We start from the raw sequence: 26,630 nt of genomic DNA on the forward strand, positions 1-26,630 counted from the left end.
GCTTATTATCCATTAATAGCACTTGAGTTGAAAGAGGTTACTTTCACCTTATCCCTCTACATAGAGCCCCTATACTTTTAAACTGAAAGTTCAAAAAGTAGCCTAATACATGTGCAATACCTAGCCTGCAATTGTGGTTTGAGTTGGCCTGATTTCAGATCAGGAGGAAAGTTTTCCTTTTATGGGTCATTTGGATAGTCTGCCTGTTGCTAGGGAACAACTATTTCCCGGGGGTCAGTAGTAAAGCACATCCCGTGTGTGGGTGGATGCCTCTGGCAGTGAGGTGGTCCAGGAAGGTGAGTGGGTGATGAGAAATGGTGTACCCCCATAATATGCAAACATCACAAGTAGTGTGGACAATACCAACCAGTCTCCTAGCAACTCTGGCAGAGGAACTAGTCTGTGATTTGTCACATTTCATCTATTGTTGGCAAGCAAACGGATTACTCACTATTCCCACACAACATATTGTAGCAAAGTACCTTGGATTTCTGCATTGTAGCAACAATGTAAAATCCCGTCAGCTGATTTAGCAGTGATACTGTATGCCACTGGATGGTAACTTGATACAGACCGCCCTGTTTTGTATTTTTGAAAATGGAAATAAGCAATAGAGGAAGTTTTCTTTTTTAAATAATTCACTACTGATACAATACACTTTTACATATTTAGAGAAAATTAGAATAAACAAGTATGATACAATTTTCTTTAGAAATATTGACATGTTTTTTTGTAGTGTAAAAACACAAAAACAATGCCATTATAAAAGAGCTGGGTTCAATGCCTGTGAGGATGAATGGACATAGAAAAACCCGGATAACTGGTACAATAATACTACAGGGGTAATGAGGCAGTTTCACTTTTCCCCAACCGCACTGAGGTGGACTGTACATCATGGCCGATCCCAGGCCTAGTATTCCTTCCTTTTCAGGGCCCGCCTGCATTCAGCCTAACTGTGAGGCTACAGTCACATTAGCCCTGTTGATATGGCTCTCTGGTACTGGTCACAAACTAACACAATGTGAATACTGTAACACCCAGCCCTTACTCTACCATGTTCAGCCCATTTAGGAGGCCTTGCCTAAGCCTGACAGTCCTCACAGTGGCCAGGGTAAGTCACTGAAGTCCACTGGGCCTCCCAACCCTGCGTCTGCCTCCAGAAGGCTCATGATCACAGCCATGGCTGCCTCGTCATTACTCGGGCTGCTGGAGCCTGGCTCATCCATGATGTCAATGCCAATGTGAGAGTTATCACCTAAACAGGGTAAGGACAAGGGTTAAATATCTAAGATTGTATGTGGATAGTTTCATTAACTGTAATCAAGATTAGATTTCATAGCGGGGGAAATGCATACTTAGATTGGAGTTATTGGAGTACGGATAGCCTACGGAGTCTGGTCCCGGTATCAGCCCTGCTGAGGGATGTTCTGGGGTTCCACTGTTCTGTATCTGTGAGAGAATTGACATTCAGGAATCACCATTGCATCCTGAAATATGAGCCACCAACAGACACTAAAAATATCCACCAGATGTGCTCATTACTGACTTCACATGGATGAGCAGTGGAGTGATTAGCAGACTTCCTCCCAGTTGGGAGTGGTTGAAGTGGAGGAGAATGGGAAGGACAGGTCGGAGCTCTTACCTTCTTTCCCCCTGGGGACGACATGTCTGGCGGTGGAGTGCTGGTGAAGTTATGAGGACTGGAGCCACAGCTGGAGGGCGAGGAGCCTCTTATCCTGGAAGAGTAAAAGAAACACAGGGTAAAAACAGCAGGACACAGCCCCATACAGTTTCAGTCACACACAGACATTTTCATTATGCACTGGGGGTCGATGACCATGGTATGGTTATGACCATACAGACATGCCAATTTACGTTTGACAAGACAATCATAACACAATCCACATGGTTCCGCTCACCTCTGGATCTCCATCACCTCTTCTGCAATTATCCGGCCGATCTTTCCCGCCCCTGCCCTTGTGCCGCCGGGGATGCCAGGCACGGTCTGAAGGGCCCGCTTGCCGGTTCCTGCAACCAACAAACGCAAAAGCTCAGTCACATTTTGGAAAAATCAAACAATTACTTAGTCACAGTCATGCCAGGCACAAAGAAAATGTATGTCAACTCATCAAAGTACAGTCACGCTTCATCCAAGCGGGTGAACTGCTGTGTGAGAGCACAGCAGGAGGGCAAGCTTACCGTCTGTGAGTACACTATCCATGCTCTGGGGGGAGGCGGCGAGCTGAGGATAGATGCCATCAGATCCTTCAGGCACACTGAGACAGAGAAAGGGAGAGAGAAGAGTGAGCGTCATCACTGAGCATGCTCGTGACTTCACACCTCATTGGGCAGCTTATTAACATCTATTGCATAGATAGCCCAACAGCTCTAGAAAGACACAGTAATAAATATGCAAGAGTTCCAATAATACATGCTTTGTTTTCTGAGGCAAGCCAGACAGCTATATGAGTTGGGACATTGATTTCATGTTGAAACAATAGTGGTGGTGATAAAACAACTTTGACACAGTAGGCATTGTAAATGTAATCAGCTGTTTCAAATCTTACATTCATTATCCAACTTTATTAGGATATGACCCTAATATAATGAATACAGTGTTATATTATGCATTGACTAGTTAAATGAGGACTGTGGAAGAAAGTCCTAGCCGAAACAGATGTGTGTAGCTACTTACCAGACAACAGTGTTGGTGGAGACAATGTACTCCACCTCTTTGGTCCAAGGGTTCATAAAACTGAACCAGCGACTCCTCAGCGTGATAAAGGAGCCGTCTTTTATTTTGAACTTGTAGCAGTTTGTATTGATCTTCTCCCTCATCTGGAGCACTGAGAACAGAGGTGGCAGCCAGGGGGTGAGCTCAATAAGGCATGATATCTGCACACTTGGCCTCTGTGACATGCCAAATGGTAGCCTGCCAGGTTCTATATTAATTCATATCAGGGTCTACTCGCTATGTGACAGGCTTAGTGCAATACATTTTATATGACAAAATGACCAGACAAAATTATTCACGTAGGCCTGAGACTCAGGGATGTATCGCTGAGTCTAAAACTTTGCTCTTTGGTGTTATATTGGTGTCCTTGTTCAATCTGATACATACCTTGTCTATGACATTCCGCAAGGTGCCCTATGTCATCTTGATGAAAGTATTCATAAAACGATGTACCCAGCAACTCTTGGGGTAGATAAGCCAAAATGGCAGTGGCCCTACAAAAGAGAACAGTATTAAGCACAAGTCCTGACTATCAATGCAGGCCAGTGGTATTTAGGACATTTTTAAGGTAAGTCTAGACCATATATTTTTTTATTGTATACAAATAAAATAATATTCTCCTCCCTGCTTTGCATGTTTGATCATAATCAATGCCATGACAATCCAGGGCTGGGCGGTATACCCTATTTGACTATATACCGGTATTGATGTACGGACCGGTTTCAGTTTTTACTTTAACTTCTATAACGGTATTTCAATGTTTGGTTTGTTAAATGTAATACGCAACTCTGGCGGGTGTAATGTCTGTTTTTATAGTTTACTCCGTTTGCTTCTTGAGTCATGCTGCTAACCACGCCAAGCCCTGCCCCGTCACTCAAGAAGAGAGCAATTGCTCGACCATAGAGTCACAATAACTTTCTTGCCGTTCACTCTGCAAGGTCAGATGGATGCAACACTGTTGGTGACATGCTACTTTCCACGAGCGTTCTATAATTACTCTATTCGTTTGTGTATCTTACTGTCTGCTAGTTGGTCTTCTCTTAGCAAGGTGTTGCTCAAATCATTTGTGTTAGCCGTTAATGATTATCGATAGTTAGCTGGCTAGCTAAATGTACTAAGAGTCAGAGCAAACGTATCTAGTTAACTGTTAATGATTATCGATAGTTAGCTGGCTAGCTAGCTAAATGTACTAAGAGTCAGAGCAAACGTATCTAGTTAATGTTTATCGATAGTACATTTAGCTAGTTAGCTAGCCAGCTATCGATAAACATTAACTAGATACGTTTGCTCTGACTTAGTACATTTAGCTAGTTAGCTAGCCAGCTAAGTCAGAGCAAACGTATCTAGTTAGCTAACACTGCCTGTTACTTGTGCCGGTGTAAGCCAAGAAAAGCATGTTGTGCAACGGTATCTTATCAGAGGAATAGGCAAAGCATGAATATGTTGCTTCTTCTTCTATGATATAATGGCGGTCCGCAAACAAACGTTAAAGGTGCATGCCCTCACCTACTATGCTGGAGTGTGTGGTCAATCACGGTTTACAACATTAGCTCCACATTTCTAAATCCTCCTACCTAACTCAGTACTTCTGAGAAAATATAAAAGAGCCCTACTAAATTCTAATAGACCTTCCCCCATCCCCAAAATCCCTTCCAAACCGCATCCAACCTCAATGGCCTTCACTTCAATCTTTCCCTCTCTTTAACTCTTTTGGCTAACTGGTCTACAATTTCATTCCCTTCCACACCGGAGTTGAACTACTACAACCAGTCTCTCAATTCTCCATAATAACATTAATACCTCCAATAGTAGGTCACTCCTATTACATTTGCCAGATGATATACAGACAGGAAATCTGAGCATACTATAATTCTAACAGGTTGTACGCCAACTGTTAAACTGAGTATACTGACAGTTTAGTCATCTACATATCTGCACATTAAATTCAGGAACGTAAATGCCTGCTCCTGTGCGCCCACTATCTGGGTCCTTGGATCCACCTGTGAAAAGCGGTAAAAATGCATAAAAACTTCTACCAATGTAATTGTGAACCAGTTTTCCTATATCCTTGACTTCTGACCAATCATCCCTTTTTCTACCAAGGTCAGATCAACAACAGGCTCTGTGAGAAACCATGGAGAAACATCCCCTATCACCACAGAAGAGCCAACCTCCAACTCACTCAAACCACTAATCAGCAAGCTTTCCAAATGCCCAACCAAAACCGCTGCCTTGTCTACTAGTATATTCCCAACAGTCATCTAGAACAGTAGCAGTGGGATGGTAAAGAATATGTTGGCTAGCTAGCTACATGAAGCATGAAAACATGTCATGTAACACCTAATTAGAGTCACCTGTGATGAAAACTTTGGTTCTCACCCTATCGATAATTCCTCACTGTTGTCATGTCAAACAACAATGTATTCAAGGTGCTGCCCACTATATACCAACTATAGAATTAGAATAATCATTATATTTCCATGATTTCAATGGTTCAATTAGCTAGGCTTAGATATCATGCTGCGTGGCACAGTGTGGAAATGATCATACAAGTGCAGGAAAAGCAGAAATGGATGAAAATGCTGAAAATCACTTTTGTCTGGATTGAACAGTAAAAAGGGATAAAGCCCATTTGAAATCACTTATAATTTATGCGTTGCCACCCTAGGGTTATTACTCAGAAAACATTTAGAACTTTCATTATTCAAAAACATAAAATACTGTCAAATACAGTTTCAAAAAATAATAATATTGTGATATGATATTTTCTCCATATTGCCCAGCCCTATGACAATCACATAACACTGTAAAATTATCTAGAAATTCCCAGTGTACCAAACAGTATTAGTGACATGGTGAGGTTATGGGATTGTTTTGTCAGGGGGCAGTGGAGTATTTGTTGTCAACATATCTACTCTGAATCCTGTCTGCCCTCTCGGCCTCCATTACACCTCCATCTGGAACATTTTGCTGATGCTATATTTGGACATTGACAAAAACCTCACTCACACATAAGCTGTCACTCTGCAGTAAATCCAGCTCTGGACTACCCACGAGGTCCAGCCAGGTGTCAGAACATCACTGTGCAGGGGCCAACTGGCACATCCTTTGCTACATGTTTGTATGTCTGCCTGCGTGCCATAAAACATCTCTCACCTCTGATCAACAAAGACAAACTTCCCGTCGATGGCATGACGAGACACATACTCAGTGGGTTTGACACGGATCTCATTGTTCATTGGCTGAGGGACAATGTGGGGATGCAGCTGTCCAATGGCCACCAGGCAACTGAGGTTGCAGCCCTCGTTGTCTGGTTCATTGTCATCATCTAGACCCATCTTGGTGGGTGGCCAGCTCTTCAGGTAGCCAGTACTGTGTATTGTGCAGAAGCTCTTACGGTCAGCTGCGGATACAGTGGTTGGATCATCATCAATTAGCTCTACTCTGGAACTATCACTGACATCAATGAGTAAGTAGTATATTGGTATGAAACCAAATGAACTGTTAACTAAAATGAATCACAGGAGATTAAAAAACACCCTTACGTAAGGAAAAGACAGGAGGCTAAAGTACCTTTCTTCTTGGAGCAGGTGGATGGGAAGTCCTTGTCCTCCATTTTGATGAGGGGCCGATTGCACTTCATCCTGCAGAAGAAAGATCGCCTGGCTCCAGAGCAAAGTCTGGATGGGCCGGGGGTGATGTCTGTCTTTACTGGAAGGCCAGCTGAGGACAAGACACAAAATAGCATTTAGCCTTTGCTGCAACGACAGGAACAGTACCACCCATGATCCTTTATAAATATATACTGTATCAAGTCGTACTCTGGCAAATAAAGCTACAGCTACATATATTTTTGCTATTACAAAAAAATTGCTGAATTTACAGAAATTGTTTGACTGTTTATATTTACTCTAAACCCAGCGTGTCTTGATGTAAAAATAGCACTACCCTACATTTAGCTACTAGCATTTAAATTGGCTGAATTTACATAAATGGTCTGACTGTTTATATTTACCCTAAACCCAGCATGTCTTGATGTAAAAATAGCACTACCCTACATTTAGCTTCGTACATTTAAATAATGAGGAACACACAGTACAGGGGGATACATTGAGTGTCACTGTGCTAGCTATGTAGGGGACAGCAGGCTGATGATTACAGTCTGCTTTTCTACTCTATCAGACACGATGTCCCTGATTTCCTTGTTCTCCACCCCCTGGGTACTTAGAGAAAGGCTGGTAACTAGAGGCCAGGGTGCATTACTTTTGGAATCGATGAGGCGCTCCCGTGGCGCCGTGTCCGACGAGGACAGCTGCTCCTTGACTTTGGCAATGTCTTTAGGATGCAGGTAATCAAACAGGCTCTGACCAATCAGGTCATTCTGCACAGAGAGGGAGAGACTGCCGTAAGATAAGACCACGTTACATAAATGAGGCCTATAAAAAATACAAAATAACTAACACCCTTGCCTTTTGTGAACTAACACTTGTATTTGACTTTTTCTGACTAGCACAGACTGCTGATAGCTACTTTATTGTGGAAAAATGTACTGACTGATATGCAGTTGTCTTAGTGCATTCATCTTAAAATAAGTAACTAACTGTAAATCACTCTGGATTAGTGTCTGCTAAACGACTAAAATGTAAACGTCTGTAAAGTAAATGTCTCTAAAATGTAAACGTCTAAAGTAAATGTATCTAAAATGTAAACGTCTGTAAAGTAAATGTCTCTAAAATGTAAACGTCTGTAAAGTAAATGTCTCTAAAATGTAAACGTCTGTAAAGTAAATGTCTCTAAAATGTAAACGTCTGTAAAGTAATACCAGGTTACAGGGGGTCTACAATCATCAAAACGAATGAATAAATGTTATATTCATGCAATCAGGGTAGCTTATGAGGGTAAAAATGACTACAGTATCACAATTTAATGGAAAAAAAACTGCAACATATTGGAAAGGACGTACTTGGCTGTAGTTTAGGATTTTGTAGACTGACTCGGAAACAAAGAGTATCTTCCCTCGATCGCAGCCAACAACAAACAGAAAACCATCAGATGCCTTTGGAGAGGGAGAGACGAGAGAGAGAAAGAGAAATACTGAGTCACACATGCATACTTATTGTGAAATGCACTCTGAGGACACCATACAGTCTATGGAGGTAAGGACACCCACCCTCAGTATTAAGTGCTTCAGTTCGTCGTCTGACAGGAAGGCTGGTTTGTAGTTAGCTTCAGTGTAGGGGTTAGCGGCACCTGTGAGTCAGAAAAGGCTAATATGTAAGACAACTGAATCAATATGTCATTTGTATTTCTCTGATGTACTTTATTGATCAGCTGCATGGTGATGGTTGTCATCACTGTACTGTTCTGGCAGCAGTCCTATTAAAATCCTTCTCGTCTCACCTCTTAAGGTCTTCATGTGCTGGACAGCCATGCGCAGGACTGTTAGTTTGTCCAGTTTACGGGACATAGCGTTGCATGTAGGCACTAGTGCGGCCAGCTCGTCTATGAAGCTGTTCATCTTGTCCCTGCGTCTCTTCTCAATCTGACTGTGGGCCTCTCTACCATCCAAACAATACAAAGAGCATTTAACACAGACAAACAAATCAACACATCCATAGTCTGCCTGTATTTACAGAAACATGACTAACCTCTAAATTTTATTCCATCGATTTTTATGTCATCCTATGGGAGATAGAAACATTTGGTTACCTGGCATTTTTAATCCGGCCTTGATGATCACCAAGTCTATCATTGTCTGTGTCCATGCTATCCCTTTGAGGAGGAGCAATAACATTAGTACAAAGAAATATAGTAAAACAATTATTTTACAACAAATATTAAATAATGATGTTACAGTATGCAATGTAATTATGAATAAAGCAAATTACTAAAGTGAGAAGTCGTTTGAAATTTGTATAATTAAAAAAAACACGGAGAGCCTTTACTTGACATGAAACATCAACATTACTAATGCAAGCCATTCAAATATTTTCTTACCATCTTTGGTAGAATCTACATGAATAGTTATTAGAAATGTTCCTACAAAATGATGAACCTGGTTTCTTTGAGACCTTTCTTAGTGTAGATTCAGGTGAAATACCTTGTGCCTCTGATATTGTTCACAGCTGAACTCCTACTCTGTCATCCCACTCAGCCTTACTGTCCTTTCACAAACAAAAAATTAAGCCATGACATTTTTTATTTAACCTTTATTTAACTAGGCAAGTCAGTTAAGAACAAATTCTTATTTACAATGGCTGCCTAGGAACAGTGGGTTAACTGCCTCGTTCAGGGGCAGAACAACAGATGTTTACTGTGTCAGCTTAGGGATTTGATCTATCAACACTCTAACCACTAGGCTACCTGCCACCCCTAGAATGGTGGCACATATCCTGTGCCACTTCAAGACTTGTCAACTCCATACTATAATAGCATTCAACAGCCTCAAATAAAGGTTATTTCAAATATGATTGGCTCTACAAAATTGACCCAAAGGTATTCACACAGAGTTGTTGTCTTAAGTCTCACTAAGTGAAGTAAAAACAAATCTGTGCCTTTAGTGAATGAGCTACAGACAACAATATAATGTACCATCCATCATACATCAAATCAGAGTTCCCTCTCTATTAAATTAAGGCCTGATCAAACTAAATACCAGCAAATACATTTTTTAACACAACTGTAATACAGTCTTGGTGCTTCAAGATTGTTACTGCAGCACCCGTTCATGCTTTGATGTTTATCCTAATTCTAGCTATTTACAAATTTACACTATAGCATGACTTGCTCTCCCATATTCACAGCGATCCATAGTGTACAGACTAACTGACCAGTCACTCTCAGGGTACTGATCACCATAGCGCATTCCTTTTGATTGACCTAAATTAGGGATGAGGAATACATTAGTGTCTAACCTCTAATTCTAGGGGTAAATGCTAGAACAGTTTGTATAGTTTGATCAAAGAAGAAGCCAATCCTGACCAAACAAGGATCACACAGGGCCAACTAATCAGACACGGGATTGGCTCCTTTACTACAATGTACTTTAACATTCATAATTTGATTTGATACTTACTCAAAAGAAAATCCATCAATTCTGTGAAAGCAAGGAAGTTTGTATATTACAATTCAAATTAAGTATACGGATTATTCTGATCTTATCTAAATCAAGGTTATGCTACCATTTGTTCCTAATTGGTTGTTCATTTCTAGGTAGGTAGTTATCTTGTCAACTTTAAGTGGAAACCTTTGACACACAGTAAGAAAATATTTCCATATAGTTAATCAAAAAGCTGCCATGCAAACATACACATCTGTCAGAAAATGGCATAAATGACAAACAGAAAAATGTGATCTCACTAAACCAGAACTAACGTGACATTAATATAATAAAGATGATTGGCACATGTACTATCTTCAGGTGGTAGGACAAAGTCTATCAGCAGTTTTGAAGTCAGGCTTACTGGTAGTCTGTGGTGCTGCTTTTTCTCTTGCGTGTGTAGTCCATGCCGGGTGTGCCGATCGAGCTGATTAGATCAGTGGAGCCGGGAGACATGAACTCGTTCATCGTGGAGGAAATGTCCATTCTTTGGTCTGCCATTAGATCATCTATAGAGAGAAAACACACTGATTTCAGCACTTATTATTATCCATAAGACACAACAAAAAGGTCAGTTGACGTGAAAGCGACTTCTATGAAAGAACACAAGATATTCAAATCTCAATTCCTAAACAATGACAATTGATCAAAAAGTGAAATAAACTGTGGTTGTTTTAAAGATGGTGTGACACTCACCACAAATATTCATAAGGCTGGTTATCCTCAAAACATCTCACTCCGTTTCTTTCCAGCAGTGACCCAGATCTGAAAGGCAAGTCAGTGAAGAGTCAGACATCCTCTTTATATACAAGGCATGAGGAAAAAACAGCAGCATCATATAACAAAGCCCTCTGAACCTGAGCAGCTGCCGTCTGACCTGAACGTGGTGCTGATGTATACCGTAGATGGCCCATTCGGTAAAGGGGATGTAAGAGGACCGATTGATTTCTCTATGGTCTTACATAAGGTGAAAGCTATAGCAGAGTCTCAAGCCTCTCTCTCTCTCCCTTAGGCAACAATCAAGAGAATCTTTGAGAAGCATCATTCACTTGACCTCCAGCTAAAATGAACAAGAAGAATGTTATAATTTATTTTGTTGTCAATGAAAACCTTGGATTACTAAAAATGGATGGAATAGTGTTCATAACATAATGCAGCATATGTTACATAAACCTAGGTGTCAGTCAGAGACATGATTTAGTGAGATTAGTCCTTAATATAAAGGCTAATTCAGATAAAACAATGCCGATGTTACAGAGGAAGACAGATTGTCAGGAGGGATCACATTTCATAAAAAACCCATATCTGCATTGATAACTGTTTATATAATACAACCAGTATGGCCTTTTATAATATTTAATATGGCCTTTTCCTAACCTCACTTAGATTAAATTAGTCTCCTCTGCTAACCCATCACTTAGCGCTCCTGGTAGTTTCCCACGCAACGTCCTCAGATTACAAAACATTGTAATCCTGGTCAATTTGCCTCGATAGATGAGAAAGTCCATTTAAACCAATTAAAATATTATTTTTTTTGTCATCCTAGGGTCATCCACTACTTATAAAACCTATTTTCAACCTTTATTATTCAGAACAATAAAATACTATCAAATACCGCAATACCGTTAAAAGAAATTGACTATTTTGGTCATATCACCTAGCATGTTTCCTAGGCTTTGTAAATAACCTATTAACAATGCTTCTAGCACTTCCAGGTTTACAGTAAATGTAATCCGGGACACTCAAATTAGTATTATATGTTAATTAGGTATGGATACATAAGACAGATGGTTACTTAAGGTAAAAACAAAAGTATTTCGCGAACATCTAGCAACCCAATGGCTGCGAGTTCGAATCTCGTCACGGTCAATTTGAGCTAATTTTCAACTACTTACTACTGTTTAGCTACTTTGCAACTAGGTAGTATGTTAGCTAACCCTTCCTCTAACCTTAACCATTTAACCTAACTCCTAAATGTAACCCTAACTTTAACCCTAACCCCTAGCCTAGCTAAAGTTAGCCACCTTGCTAGAATATGTAACATATCATGCGTTTTGCAAATTCGTAACATAGAGTAACAACCCTGGGTTTATTAGCGCGGAAATCGACTCTGCCGCACGAGCATGCTTTTGCGGCAAAGACGATAGCGCGTTGGGCTAGAAGGTCGAGGTTTCGAGTCGTGCTCCCTGCTGTTTCATTACAATATTGTATTGTTGTTTTGCAAATTCGTAACATATTGTACATTTCGCAAATTTGTAAAATATAATACAAAATTGTAATTCGTAACATATCATACGAATGAGTGATGGACATCCATAAATTAATACATACCATATGAAACTTAACATGGAGTATCTCGGGTTTACATACAGAATAATTACGAAATGCTCCCAGACCAGGTTGCACAAAAATACCTTAAAAAGCACAGCTACCTCAGGTCACTGAGGCTTGTCCTGCTCCTGTAATCAGACCAGAACTAATGCTCTGCTCTACTGTGCCTGAAAGTCTTTTCATTGTAATTAGATTCTCCACTGACCTATTTTTCCCCAGCTCTTTTTCCCTATCCGTTTGATGTGACAGTTTCAGAGTTTAATTACATCGAACCAAACCATCATTACACCCCATAATTTCTTGCCTGCAGCAAGGAACTTTGTTATTGTCACCGTCTCCATAGACAACTACACTACAACCTGACCCTTCACTCTGGTATATGTCACAACAGACATCCGAACTGACCATGTAATCCACCGGGCGAAGAGGACTTGCTATACCATTCATCATTACATGTTTGTTTGTAAGCTGAATAAAACAGTACTTCTGAGAATAAGCCTTTTTGTAAATGTTCATTTTGTCACCTAAGCCAAAGGAAGGCTAAAAGACCTACACTGAGTGTACAAAACATTAAGAACACCTGCTCTTTCCATGACATTAACTTACCAGGTGAAAGCTATGATTGATTGTCACTTGTTAATTCCACTTCAAATCAGTGTAGATGAAGGGGTGGAGACAGGTTAAAGAAGGATTTTTAAGCCTTGAGACAATTGAGACATGGATTGTGTATGTGTGCCATTCAGAGGGTGAATGGGCAAGACAGAAAATGTAAGTGCCTTTGAACGGGGTATGGTAGTAGGTGCCAGTAGGTGGTGTCAACACAGGCCAGCATCCCGGTGGAACGCTTTCGACACCTTGTAGAGTCCATGCCCTAACAAACTGAGGCTGTTCTGAGGGAAAAGGGGGGGGGGGGGGGTGCAACTCAATATTAGGAAGGTGTTCAGAATGTTTGGTATGCTCAGTGTATACTCAAACACAAAATCTCTCAAATCTCTAAAAAAGGAGAAAAAGGAAACCCTGCGTTAAAGTCAGCTTAGCTAGTTGTGACAAATCTCTGGTTTCCCGGATACAATGGTGCAGGCCTCTTGAATGGTTGCCAATTAGGGAACTTTTCCAACTAAACATAACCCACTGATAGCATGCAGTCACACCTCTCCTCACGCCACCACTCCACTGCTCATCAGTCTAATGAAAATACTTTTGTGTCATTTTACCATCTCCATGGCATTCACATATTCAGTAACACTCAACACCATCCATGTTACAACACTAGAAGATCACTAAGGTGGATTCTGATCATTTCTAATGTTTTAATGCACATGACCTCTGTGGTATCTAAGAGTCAAAAAGGTTTATGTTTAAGCTGTGCGGAAACAAAAACCTTGATCAGATGAGAAGAAGCAGGGAAGAAGCAGAACCAGGAAGCAGTAACAGGGTCAGGGTGAACATAGTGTGTCAGCTCAGCTGGATACGCATGGTTAGCTTACACAGCACTACGATACTGTCTCCCTTTCATAATGTTCTTAATGCTATGTCACTGTTGCGTTCCTATTTAAGCCACTCCCCTGACGTGATCCCATCGTTCTGTCACGTTCAGATGAAACAGAGTGTTCTGTGCACTCAGCAGCATCATCATAGCGCTGTAAGGCTGTCTGTAATTCCCTTCTATTGTGTGCCATCCTGGAAAGCTCAAGCTTGGCTCCTGTAATGACATGGCCTATGTTCGCTATGTAAGTCAAGCTGTCCGTTTCTCAGTAGGCTCCTATACTCAGAACAGAGCATTCTAAGAGCCAGTCTAGAAAGATAGACAGGAGACGTTAACACTTTGGTGGAATAGATGGTTAGAAGACATGTTAAAAAAAAGCAGAAATAAGACTCCAGTTCAAGTTAATAAGATGCAAGATAACAATATTGATGAAACACAGATAGCTGTGAGAAAACCACCCTCACACATGACTGTGCTTATGTATGACTGACTGACTGCGCTCATAACTTACTTCATCCCTAACTGTTCTCCCCGCCAACTGCTCATGTGGTCATTTTGAAGTGAAACAGCAAGAAGCTGTGCGTCACAAATGTCAATGGTGATTCACTTCAAACGAAGGTCGTGAACTCCTTTCAGAGCGGCTGTCAATTCTTATGAAATCACACAGAACCATGTGCGTCCACATACCTGGATGGGTGGTGCAGGAAGTGGACTGGCCTCCTTATGTCAGAGCTGGGCTTTTTCTAACAGATGCACCGACCAGCACAGTACCTGGAGAGGGATCAGATAGGACAAGAGGTCAGGTCACAGCGTAAAACACACTGGCCAGCTGGGAGTGGAGACTCATCTAGGCCTATGATGTAAGAACGAGTGGTACTCTGATTAAGTGGCTTGTTCAGAAAGCTCAGATGGCCGACAGATGGGAGGTGATCTGGAGATAGTGTGAGTAGAGGAGATGGCTACAGATTCTCCTCTATGCCAAGCCCCAACAGGATAGTATTAGCAATGGGATCGCAATCACTGCCATGCTAAATCTCATGCCTATAAGACTAATCATACTGCAGTAGTTCTCCACAAAGTACAACAATTCGAACACCACACAGTATACTATGGATAACAGACAGCCCAGTCCCTGATGTGATTCCTGTAATTAGGAACAGAACAGCTAGGCCTATATATGTTTATGTTTCCCAGACTATCATGGCTCTATGGGGAGATGTATACAAAAGAGATCACTTCTCAATCCTTTTAGCATGTGCTCTTATGGCTCCACACACACCCCCCTTATTTATAGGTCAGTGAGACACATGCACACTTCTCCGCACCATAAACAGAACAACTTTCTGTTTCGACTTTTAACCTTCTTGCTCATATCATCATTGGAGTACAAGGATAACAGCAATGCCTTCTTTTGATTTGGAATGTTTACACCTATAGCTGCACTCAGCTACTCTCATAAACAACTCCAGAGGAAAATATCAAGCATGTCAGCAGAATGGACAAAACACATGCACAACTCAAAGGGAATGAGACCATTTTGGGTAAAAAAAATAAATAAAAATCAGCAACAGAGATTAACAAGTATTGTGCGTGCCTAAGGGAAAGGGCAAAGGAGACAGCTGGACAACCATTCACAATAGCGTAACAAAGCATTTCTGACCGGTCAGCTCTAGGCTTAGGTGGCAGCTTTTGCTCTACCTAGCCTACTACGCTTGTGTCATCCTTTGACTTTGTGAATTATTATTTCTGTATTATTACTCTATTATTGTTTGAGAAAACCTATTGCTTCAAATTATTGGGTTAGGTGGGTTAAGTGACATGAGCCTTACTCTAACACCTAAAGCAGGGATAATCAAATAGATTCAGCGCGGGCAGATTTTTTTCTTGAGAGGCTGGTCGGGTAGCATAGTTAGGCTACAAATCATTTGAAGAATGCAAATCTCACTGCAAGTAGCCCAAACAGATATAATATTTGACATAAACGTAATCATATCAAACTGCTAACATTTGTATATGAGCACGTCTCTCTCTATTATGCATGGGAATACTTGGGAACAGATTTCCTAAATTCAAATCACTTGGAGATGGTTTCCTTGTGTTTTTACAGCATGCAATGAATATTGTAAAAAATCCAAATAACTTCACAGATCTTCATTGTAGGGTTTAAACACTGTTTCCCATGCTTCATGGTTCAATGAACCATAAACAATTCGTGAACATGCACCTGTGGAACGACCGTTAAGACACTAACAGCTTACAGACGGTAGACAATTAAGGTCACAGTTATGAAAACTTAGGACACTAAAGAGGCCTTTCTACTGACTCTGAAAAACACCAAAAGAAAGATGCCCAGGGTCCCTGTTCATCTGCGTGAATGTGCCTTAGGCATGCTGCAAGGAGGCATGAGGACTGCAGATATCGGCCAGGGCAATAAATTGCTATGTCCGCACTGTGAGACGCCTAAGACAGCGCTACAGGAAGACAGGACGGACGCAGTGGCAGACCACGTGCAACAACACCTGCACAGGATCGGTACATCCAAACACCTGCGGGACAGGTACAGGGTGGCAACAACAACAGCCCGAGTTACACCAGGAACACACAATCCCTCCATCAGTGCTCAGACTGTCCGCAATAGGCTGAGAGAGGCTGGACTGAGGGATTGTAGGCCTGTTGTAAGGCTGGTCCTCACCAGACATCACCGGCAACAACGTCGCCTATGGGCACAAACCCACTGTTGCTGGACCAGACAGGACTGGCAAAAAGTGCTCTTCATTGACAAGTCACGGTTTTGTCTCACCAGGGGAGATGGTCGGATTTGCATTTATCGCAGAAGTAATGAGCATTACACTGAGGCCGGTACTCTAGAGTGGGATCAATTTGGAGGTGGAGGGTCCGTCATTGTCTGGGGCGGTGTGTCACAGCATCATCGGACTGAGCTTGTTGTCATTGCAGGCAATCTCAATGCTGTGTCATGACCCTCCAGCATGACAATGCCACCAGCCATACTGCTCGTTCTGTGCGTGATTTCCTGCAAGACAGGAATGTCAGTGTTCTGCCATGGCCAGTGAAGAGCCCGGATCTCAATCCCATTGAGCACGTCTGGGACCTCGGAGGTTGAGGGCTTGGGCAATTCCCCCGGACACATTATTCAATTTATGTTAGTCACATGTCTGTGGAACTTGTTCAGTTTATGTCTGAGTTGTTTAATCATGTCAGGCTGACTACACCGCTCACGTCGCGTGCGCAAGCGTTGCAAAATAAGTGTAGAAATCGATATTATTCAATTATTGCACCCAGACTGCTTGCACGCGCCAACGAGCGTCTGCATTACCAAGGGCTAAAATAGAAGTCAGTTCTATTTGTGACGCAGATCGCGCTGCAAGTCCTGCCTCTCCCATCTCCTCATTGGTTTATAGAAGCATGTACCCACATGCCATCTCCTCATTGGTTATACCCACGTGGGTGACTGAAAGACGAACAAGGTCAGTGGTGGTAATGCACCTAATTTATGAAAGTTGCCAATCGCAATATAAAGTCAAGAGAGGAAAAAGCCTGGAAGGAAGAGAGATGACTAGAAACGATTTGGTTGACCATTTTATTTTAGATTAATTGGCGGAGAAGAGGACCTTGTGCATGTCAGGTAAAATAACAACTCAATGTTTATATCCCAGGACAAATTAGCTAGCAACAGCAATCTAGCTAAATACGACAAATTAGCTAGCAAGTGCAAGCTAACTAGTTAATGCCTATCCCCAAATTAATATAATTGGTTCAGAGTTTCTTTTGAAATTTTAACTTGCGTGTTGTGATCGCGTACGATGGCGGTTTGGGTTCCGTGTTATGTTCATACAAATATTTACACATAAGCTTGCTGAAAATAAACGCAGTTGACAGCGAGAGGATATTTATTTTTTTGCTTCATAGTTCATAAGTACACACATATATCATATATATATATATATATATATATAATAATGTATGGGGATGGTGTGTTCAGCTGTGTTGCTTTTACGCCAAACATAACGTTTTGCATTGTTGCCAAAAAGTTCAATTTTGGTTTCATCTGACCAGAGCACCTTCTTCCACATGTTTGGTGTGTCTCCCAGGTGGCTTGTGGCAAACTTTAAACGACACTTTTTATGGATATCTTTAAGAAATGGCTTTCTTCTTGCCACTCTTCCATAAAGGCCAGATTTGTGCAATATACGACTGATTGTTGTCCTATGGACACAGTCTCCCACCTCAGCTGTAGATCTCTGCAGTTCATCCAGAGTGATCATGGGCCTCTTGGCTGCATCTCTGATCAGTCTTCTCCTTGTATGAGCTGAAAGTTTAGAGGGACGGCCAGGTCTTGGTAGATTTGCAGTGGTCTGATACTCCTTCCCTTTCAATATTATCGCTTGCACAGTGCTCCTTGGGATGTTTAAAGCTTGGGAAATCTTTTTGTATCCAAATCCGGCTTTAAACTTCTTCACAAAAGTATCTCGGACCTGCCTGGTGTGTTCCTTGTTCTTCATGATGCTCTCTGCGCTTTTGACGGACCTCTGAGACTATCACAGTGCAGGTGCATTTATACGGAGACTTGATTACACACAGGTGGATTGTATTTATCATCATTAGTCATTTAGGTCAACATTGGATCATTCAGAGATCCTCACTGAACTTCTGGAGAGAGTTTGCTGCACTGAAAGTAAAGGGGCTGAATCATTTTGCACGCCCAATTTTTCAGTTTTTTATTTGTTAAAAAAGTTTGAAATATCCAATAAATGTCGTTCCACTTCATTATTGTGTCCCACTTGTTGTTGATTCTTCACAAAAAATACAGTTTTATATCTTTATGTTTGAAGCCTGAAATGTGGCAAAAGGTCGCAAAGTTCAAGGGGGCCGAATACTTTCGCAAGGCACTGTATATATATATATACACACAGTACCAGTCAAAGGTTTGGACACACTTACTCATTCAAGGGTTTTTCTTTATTTTTACTATTTTCTCCATTATAGAATATTTCATAGTGAAGACATCAAAACTATGAAATAACACATATGGAATCATGTACATACACCTTAGCCAAATACATTTAAACTCAGTTTTTCACAATTCCGGACATATAATCCTAGTAAAACTTCCCTGTGATAGGTCAGTTAGGATCACCACTTTATTTTAAGAATGTGAAATGTCAGAATAATAGTAGAGAGAATTATTTATTTCAGCATCTTTTTCTTTCATCACATTCCCAGTGTCACGATTGTCTAAGGTGGAAACAGTGGACCAAGGTGCAGCGTGGGGAGTGTACATACTTCTTTATTATAAGCTGTCGCCAAAAAAACATCAACCGAAACCGTGCGGCCAACGTAGTGCTCACAGGACCACAACCCACAAATACATTTGGGGAAAAAGCTACCAAAGTATGGTTCTCAATCAGAAACAACGATAGACAGCTGCCTCTGATTGAGAACCACACCCGGCCAAACACACAGAAATACAAATCATAGAACAAGGAACATAGAATGCCCACCCAAATCACACCCTGACCAAACCAAAATAGAGACATATAAAGCTCTCTACGGTCAGGGCGTGACACCCAGTGGGTCAGAAGTTCACATACACTCAATTAGTATTTGGTTGCATTGCCTTTAAATTGTTTAACTTGGGTCAAACGTTTCGGGTAGTCTTCCACAAGCTTCCCACAATAAGTTGGGTGAATTTTGGTCCATTCCTCCTGACAAAGCCGGTGTAACTTAGTCAGGTTTGTAGGCCTCCATGCTCGCACACACTTTTTCAGTTCTGCCAACAAATGTTCTATAGGATTGAGGTCAGGGCTTTGTGATGGCCACTCCAATACCTTGACTTTGTTGTCCATAACTTCTTATGGCTGGGGGCAGTATTGAGTAGCTTGGATGAATAAGGTGCCCGGAGTAAACTGCCTGCTACTCAGGCCCAGTTGCTAATATATGCATATTATTAGTAGATTTGGATAGAAAAATGTTTTCTAAAACTGTTTGAATGATGTTTGTGAGTATGACAGAACTCATATGGCAGGCAAAAACCTGAGAAAAAAATCAAACCAGGAAGTGGGAAATCTAAGGTTTGTAGTTTTTCAACTCATTGCCAATCTATACAGTATACAGTGTCTATGGGGTCATATTGCACTTCCTATGGCTTCCACTAGATGTCAACAGTCTTTAGAACCTTGTTTGATGCTTCTACTGTGAAGGAGGGGGGAATGGGAGCTGAATGAGTCAGTGGTCTGGCAGAGTGGCATGAGCTGGTCACGCGCATTCACGTGAGAGTTAGCTTGCGTTCCATTGCATTTCTGAAGACAAAGGAATTCTCCGGTTGGAACATCATTGAAGATGTATGATGAAAACATCCTAAAGATTGATTCTCTACCTCGTTTGACATGTTTCTACGAACTCTAATATAACTTTTTGAACTTTACGTCTGAACTTTTGCCTGGACTTGCCTGTGCCTCGTGAGTTTAGATTTGTTTACCAAACGAGCTAACAAAAGGAGGTATTTGGACATAAATGATGGACTTTATCCAACAAAACAAACATTTATTGTGGAACTGGGATTCCTGGGAATGCATTCTGATGAAGATCATCAAAGGTAAGTGAATATTTATAATGCTATTTCTGACCTCTGTTGACTCCACAACATTGCGGGTATCTGTATGGCTTGTTTTGTTGTCTGTTTTCAGTAAAGTTTTTTAAATCTGACACAGCGGTTGCATTAAGGAGAAGTGGATCTAAAATTCCATGCATAACAGTTGTATCTTTTATCAATGTTTAGTATGAGTATTTCTGTAAATTGATGTGGCTCTCTGCAAAATCACCGGATGTTTCGGAACTACTGAACATAACGCGTCAATGTAAACTGAGATTTTTGGATATAAATATGAACTTTATCGAACAAAACATACATGAATTGTGTAACATGAAGTCCTATGAGTGTCATCTGATGAAGATCATCAAAGGTTAGTGATTCATTTTATCTCTATTTCTGCTTTTTGTGACTCCTATCTTTTGCTGGAAAAAAAGCTGTGTTTTTCTGTGACAAGGCGGTGAACTAACATAATCGTTTGGTGTGCTTTCGCTGTAAAGCCTTTTTGAAATCGGACACTGTGGTGAGATGAACAACAAGTTTATCTTTAAAATGGGGTAAAATACTTGTATGTTTGAGGAATTTTAATTATGAGATTTCTGTTGTTTGAATTTGGCGCCCTGCACTTTCACTGGCTGTTGTCATATCGATCCCGGAGATTTCAGTAATACGAAGTTTTTAAGCCATTTTGCCACAATTTTGGAAGAACACTTGGAGTCGGCAGGTAGCCTAGTGGTTAGAGCACTGGACTAATAACCGAAATGGTTGCAAAATCGAATCTCCAAGCTGATAAGGTAAAAATCTGTTGTTCTCACCTCTGAACAAGGCAGTGTTCCTAGGCCATTGTTGAAAATAAGAATTTGTTCTTAACTGACTTGCCTAGTTAAATAAAAATTGTCCATTTGGAACCAAGCTTTAACTTCCGTACTGATGTCTTGAGATGTCGCTTCAATATATCCACATAATTTTCCTTCGTCATGAGGCCATCTATTTTGTGAAGTGCACCAGTCCTTCCTGCAGTAAAGCACACCCACAACATGATGCTGCCACCCCCATTCTTTATGGTCGGGATGGTGTTCTTCAGCTTGCAAGCCTCCCCCTTTTTCCTCCAAACATAACAATGGTCATTATGGCCAAACAGTTCACTTTTTGTTTCATCAGACCAGAGGACATTTCTCCAAAAAGTATGATCTTTGTCCCCATGTGCAGTTGCAAACCGTAGTCTGGCTTTTTTATGGTGGTTTTGGAGCAGTGGCTTCTTCCTTGCTGGGGGGCTATTCAGGTTATGTCGATATAAGTCTCGTTTTACTGTGGATATCGATACTTTTGTACCGGTTTCCTCCAGCATTTTCACAAGGTCCTTTGCCGTTGTTCTGGGATTGATTTGCACTTTTCTCACCAAAGTACATTAATCTCTAGTAGACAGAACGTGCCTCCTTGCTGAGCGGTATGGCGGCTGAGTGGTCCCATGGTGTTTATACTTGCGTACTATTGTTTGTACAGATGAATGTGGTACCTTCAGGCATTTGGAAATTGCTCCCAAGGATGAACCAGACTTGTGGAGGTCTATAGTTTTAGTTCTGAGGTCTTGGCTGATTTCTTTTGGTTTTCCCATGATGTCAAGCAAAGAGACACTGAGTTTGAAAATAGACCTTGAACTACATCCACAGGTACACCTCCAATTGACAAAAAAATGATGTCAATTAGCCTATCAGAAGCTTCTAAAGCCATTACATAATTTCCTGGAATTTTCCAAGCTGTTTAAAGGCTTAAAGGCACAGTCAACTTAGCGTATGTAAACTTCTGACCCACAGGAATTGTGATTCTGTGAATTACAAATGAAAGAATCTGTCTGTAAACAATTGTGGAAAAATGACCTGTGTCATGCACAAAGTAGATGCCCTAACCGACTTGCCAAAACTATAGTTACTTAAACAAGAAATTTGTGGAGTGGTTTTAATGACTCCAACCTAAGTGTATGTAAACTTCTGACTTCAACTGTAGTAACTGTTGGCTGCTTTTCCTGCACTCTGCGGTCCAACTCATCCCAAACCATCTCAATTGGGTTGAGGACGGGTGATTGTGGAGGCCAAGTCATCTGATGCAGCACTCCATTACTCTCATTCTTGGTCATATAGCCCTTACACAGCCTGGAGGTGTGTAAGGTCTATTTGGCCCAAGCAAGTATCTTCTTATTATTGGTGTCCTTTAGTATTGGTGTCCTTTAGTAGTGGTTTCTTTGTAGCAAATCGACCATGAAGGCCATTTTCTTCTGAAAAGTTGAAGTTGAGATGTGTCTGGTACTTGAACTCTGTGAAGCATTTATTTGGGCTGCAATCTGAGATGCAGTTAACTAATGAACTTATCCTCTGCAGCAGAGGTAACTCTGGGTCTTCCTTTTTCCTGTGGCAGTCCTCATGAGAGCCAGTTTCATCATAGCGCTTGATGGTTTTTGCGACTGCACTTGAAGAAACTTTCAAAGTTCTTGAAATTTTCTGGATTGACTGACCTTCATATCTTAAAGTAATGATGGACAGTCGTTTCAATTTGCTTATTTGAGCTGTTCTTGCCATAACATGGACTTGGTCTTTTACCAAATAGGGCTATCTTCTGTATACCAACCCTACCTTGTCACAACACAACTGATTGGCACAAACGCATTAAGAAGGAAAGAAATTCCACAAATTCACTTTTAACAAGGCATGCCTGTTAATTGAATGCATTCCAGGTGACTATCTCATGAAGACGGTTGAGATAATGCCAAGAGTGTGCAAAGCTGTCATCAAGGCAGGATGGCTCAACAGCAAATTTGCAGAAAGAGCAGGATATGCCGAGGGAGAAGAAAGGAGAAATGTTTTTATGCTTAGAAAACTTGGGGGGCCAAATAAAAAACCCTGCGGGCCACCAGTTGAGGAACCTTGACCTCAAGTAGTCCACATCATACAAGGTCTTTAGACTCCATTGTATAGAAATTCAAGGTCAGATTTCTCCTTTCTTCTCCCTCTGCATATCCTGCTCTTTCTGCAAATTTGCTGTTGGCTTCAAGCATGTTGTACAATATTCCTGACTGACAAAAAGCAGCTTGAATTTCTTAGCATGTTCTTTGAGAGCTACTGTAGGCTCAGAGAAACCTCAGTGAAAACACTGAGAGGAGCATCATACTGGCAGGGCAGGCAGATATGGTCAGGTTATGGTCATATACACTGTAGGAGTGTGTTCAAATTCGATGCCTTGTTTGCTTTTCAATCCCCCCCTTGAAACCTAAAATTGGCTTTGGGTTGAGGGCAACATGAAGAAAGAAAGACCGAGAGACTTCAGAATAGAAGTGAAAAATCAAGGAGTATGTAATTTTGGGTACCCAACATAAAAGCTACTGCGAGTTGCACAGCTCCAGTGGAAACAACCAAGCACCACACATAATGCAACATGTTGCAACTCGCTAAAGTAAAGGATGATTACCAACATTTGATTAAGTAGCCAATAGAATCCACTTTTCCTGTGTTAATATGCAGTACCGACAGGTAAATATTTCCTAAAACAAAAACAAGACCTGTCTTATAGCCTACTACTGTCCATCAAGGAGTTAGTAAAGACAACGCAATCACAATTGAATTTTCTCTGACCCCAATGACCTCTATTTACCTTCATGGCATATTATGTCAAATTAAAACAATGTAGCATCATCTATGTTATTACTGTCACATTACTGATACACTTGTTGACTTTTTCAGGAATAGCTGTTTCATATTTTAAGAATAGCATGAAGAGTAATGTCCTTCTAAAAGTGAGCATCGGAATGTGCATTCCCTGGACATGGTGTACTGTAGCCATTTATTCGTCAGGAATAGACAGCATATTGAGACTCTTTTTATAAATAGCTTGCCCAATTTATATAGATTTTTTACCGTTTTTTTTTTTTACAGCAGTCTGCAGTTAATGGTGTACTTTTATGAGCAGAGGGATTTGCTCAAATTATAACAAAATAGTATTTGTTTTCACTAACATTGGAGCTTGGAAGAAATACTCGGCTATTATTAGACTATTCTGCACTAGGATGTGTCGAGCATATAGGCCTATTGACAACGGTAAATAATGAAACATAATCGGTTACAAACGGCAAGAAATCTGTCAGTGACTGTCACATTGATTTGATATATTCTGAAACAGAACAGAATCCAGTGCAGTATGTTTTCATTACATTGTATCAATATCAGCCCAACATCCGCATTGCATTGCTCATATAGAGGAGAAACATTGTTGCTGTTAATTAAAGGATGACTATACAGGCCTATAAAAGGCAAATGATTGTAACAGGTAATCAACCGCCCGTCACTAGTTGTTTTATGCAACACAGCTATGACCTCGTTTAATCCGAGCCGTGGTAGGGAAGTTCAGGCAAATCACGCAATGTACAAATAGACAAAAATAGCCTCCCAATCAAATAAAATGACATACGGTCATTCCAGATGTGTAAATTAGGTTAGACACCTACAAATCGCATTTTTCTCCCGGCATTACATGCCACTGTGTGCCTTTAAAAGTTACACTGTAAACCGAGGACTGCACCTCCTCGGGAATGGCTTTAGACAGCCAATTGAAACCATAATACGAGTAAAGAAATGCACACAGTATACCAAATTCACAATGTTGAATAAAGGAAACATGATATAGTGTTTTTGCATAATATATAACAAAGTATGTGACTTACGTGTGGAAAGGCAGCACATGTGTACTGAGGCGGATTGGAACGACAATAGGCAAGAGGAATACACTGACCTACTTTCTTCCTCCTGTGATGATCGTTGCACCACTAACCCAGTTTATGAACCAATTGGGTGCTTTCGAGATCAAGGCATTGAGCTTCTAGCAAATAGAATAACTCGGTGCATTTATGGACCAATGAACATGGGGAAGACAATATAGGCTATATCCAATGAAATTACATGAAGCATCAAAGGAAGCTACAGAATAACGCAACGACTCAGCCAATGGCAAAGTAGAATACAGTCAGCAGGAATATATATTGTATCACAACACATGTGGGCAGTAAACTCGAATCTTTGTGCTGGACTCATCTGTGGAACTCTTGTAATGGACCAAGTCAATAATGTGTGTTACAATGCATAGATGTGTAGCCTATTTATCTCAGGAAGATAAAACATTCAGTGTGGAATGTAGGATAAACGCATAGCAAACCATTAACACAAACAGTATGTCTTTGACATTTTATTAGAAATAGTTACAGTATTTACCTAATCATTACTGTTCTATTTCTTTAGGAATAACTTGATATACTACTCTGTAACAATCTTGTGAGTATGTAATTATTCATAAATAATATGTTTGTGTATTCTTGGAAAACATAATTACAATGCACCAAAGCATTGTAATTCAATGTTGTTACAATGTATAGTTACAAAAATGTGTAGTTACAAAGCAAATATCAACCAAAAATAACTAACTATCTAATATAATAAAGAACCATCACTGCCTGTGTCTAAGTCAAATATGTTGCCATACCAACAGCCGAATTGAAATATGAGCCACAAACAGTACATTCTTACCACATCTAAGTCTAATACAAGTACATACGAGACAAATATCTTCAGATGAAATATGGAAAGTCAATGTTACCAAAAACAGAGAAACAATGGATATTCAAAGATCTGGCATGGTTTTATAACATGTTGATGAGTGGGGGTTCTTAACTTTAGGGCTATTTCGTGCTTCCACCACAGATGGGCAGCAGAGTATAACGTATAGATGTGAAGAGGGCGGCCAGTTGTAATTTGACATTTACATACATATATGGCTGGCTACAGTATGTCTCCTTAAACAACTATGTAATTTGCATATATAGGCTATTCAAATGCAATAGAGATGTTTCATGTTCCCTTGGGATGGTTTCAGATGCATTGTAATATGACGTTTTCTGAGGCTTGCTGAGATTTCTGTTAAAGAAAAGTATTCATACTCTATTTTAATTTACATAATAGGGGATTGTGTTAGGCAGATCTCAGGTAATACAGTAGACTTCTTATATGGTAATCCCCAAATATGTCTCCATTTCAGACAGACTGGATCAGAATTAGCCTGACTATTGGAGATGGGCAGGTCAGTGGTAATTGTTAATAAATGGCAGATTTGGTTTGGCATATCCACTGACATCCACAGATTCTCCTTTTGATCTCTGCACTGTGGAATATGATGACATATTAAGTTGCACCTGGTGATCAGTTCAAAGTGTATCAGCTGCTTGGAAAAGGTGCTTGTGTCCCAGCTTGACTTGACGCCTGCTGCATCACTGAAGCATTTATTTTCATTCGCCCCATGTGAACCCTGTCCCTGCATACCCCTCGGCTCTCTCCCTGCC

General features: G+C 40.7%; 1 protein-coding gene across 3 annotated transcripts; it reads right to left on the bottom strand.

Moving 5' to 3' along the window:
• Positions 1 to 9: 9 nt before the first annotated feature.
• Positions 10 to 25,061, bottom strand: LOC139411436 (basic helix-loop-helix ARNT-like protein 1). 3 transcript variants are annotated; one of them, XM_071157803.1, is made up of 19 exons: positions 24,966 to 25,061; positions 14,338 to 14,421; positions 10,530 to 10,598; positions 10,198 to 10,342; positions 9,810 to 9,830; positions 8,444 to 8,506; positions 8,135 to 8,292; positions 7,905 to 7,984; positions 7,698 to 7,790; positions 6,998 to 7,115; positions 6,308 to 6,457; positions 5,891 to 6,137; positions 3,122 to 3,228; positions 2,696 to 2,846; positions 2,200 to 2,276; positions 1,920 to 2,028; positions 1,643 to 1,736; positions 1,356 to 1,449; positions 10 to 1,255 (listed from the first exon to the last, which is right to left on the bottom strand). In XM_071157803.1, exons 3-19 carry the CDS (start codon positions 10,540 to 10,542, stop codon positions 1,098 to 1,100), a joined length of 1,878 nt encoding a protein of 625 aa, XP_071013904.1. In that variant the 5' UTR covers positions 10,543 to 10,598; positions 14,338 to 14,421; positions 24,966 to 25,061; the 3' UTR covers positions 10 to 1,097. The 3 variants fall into 3 exon arrangements, with proteins under 3 accessions (XP_071013904.1, XP_071013905.1, XP_071013906.1); XM_071157804.1 differs by lacking the exons at positions 14,338 to 14,421; positions 24,966 to 25,061 and adding an exon at positions 12,370 to 12,721; XM_071157805.1 differs by lacking the exons at positions 10,530 to 10,598; positions 14,338 to 14,421; positions 24,966 to 25,061 and adding an exon at positions 8,835 to 8,898 and having other exon boundaries at positions 10,198 to 10,230.
• Positions 25,062 to 26,630: the final 1,569 nt, after the last annotated feature.

The sequence above is a fragment of the Oncorhynchus clarkii genome, chromosome 6 (assembly GCF_045791955.1).
Source record: "Oncorhynchus clarkii lewisi isolate Uvic-CL-2024 chromosome 6, UVic_Ocla_1.0, whole genome shotgun sequence".
In the NCBI taxonomy this organism is placed as follows: Eukaryota; Metazoa; Chordata; class Actinopteri; order Salmoniformes; family Salmonidae; genus Oncorhynchus; species Oncorhynchus clarkii.

Coding starts and splice junctions, on each gene's coding strand:
- LOC139411436 (XM_071157803.1), bottom strand. Junction 2,029..2,199: donor GGATAGTGTACTCACAGACG/GTAAGCTTGCCC, acceptor TGTTGGTTGCAG/GAACCGGCAAGCGGGCCCTT. Junction 1,450..1,642: donor CGTCCCCAGGGGGAAAGAAG/GTAAGAGCTCCG, acceptor ATTCTCTCACAG/ATACAGAACAGTGGAACCCC.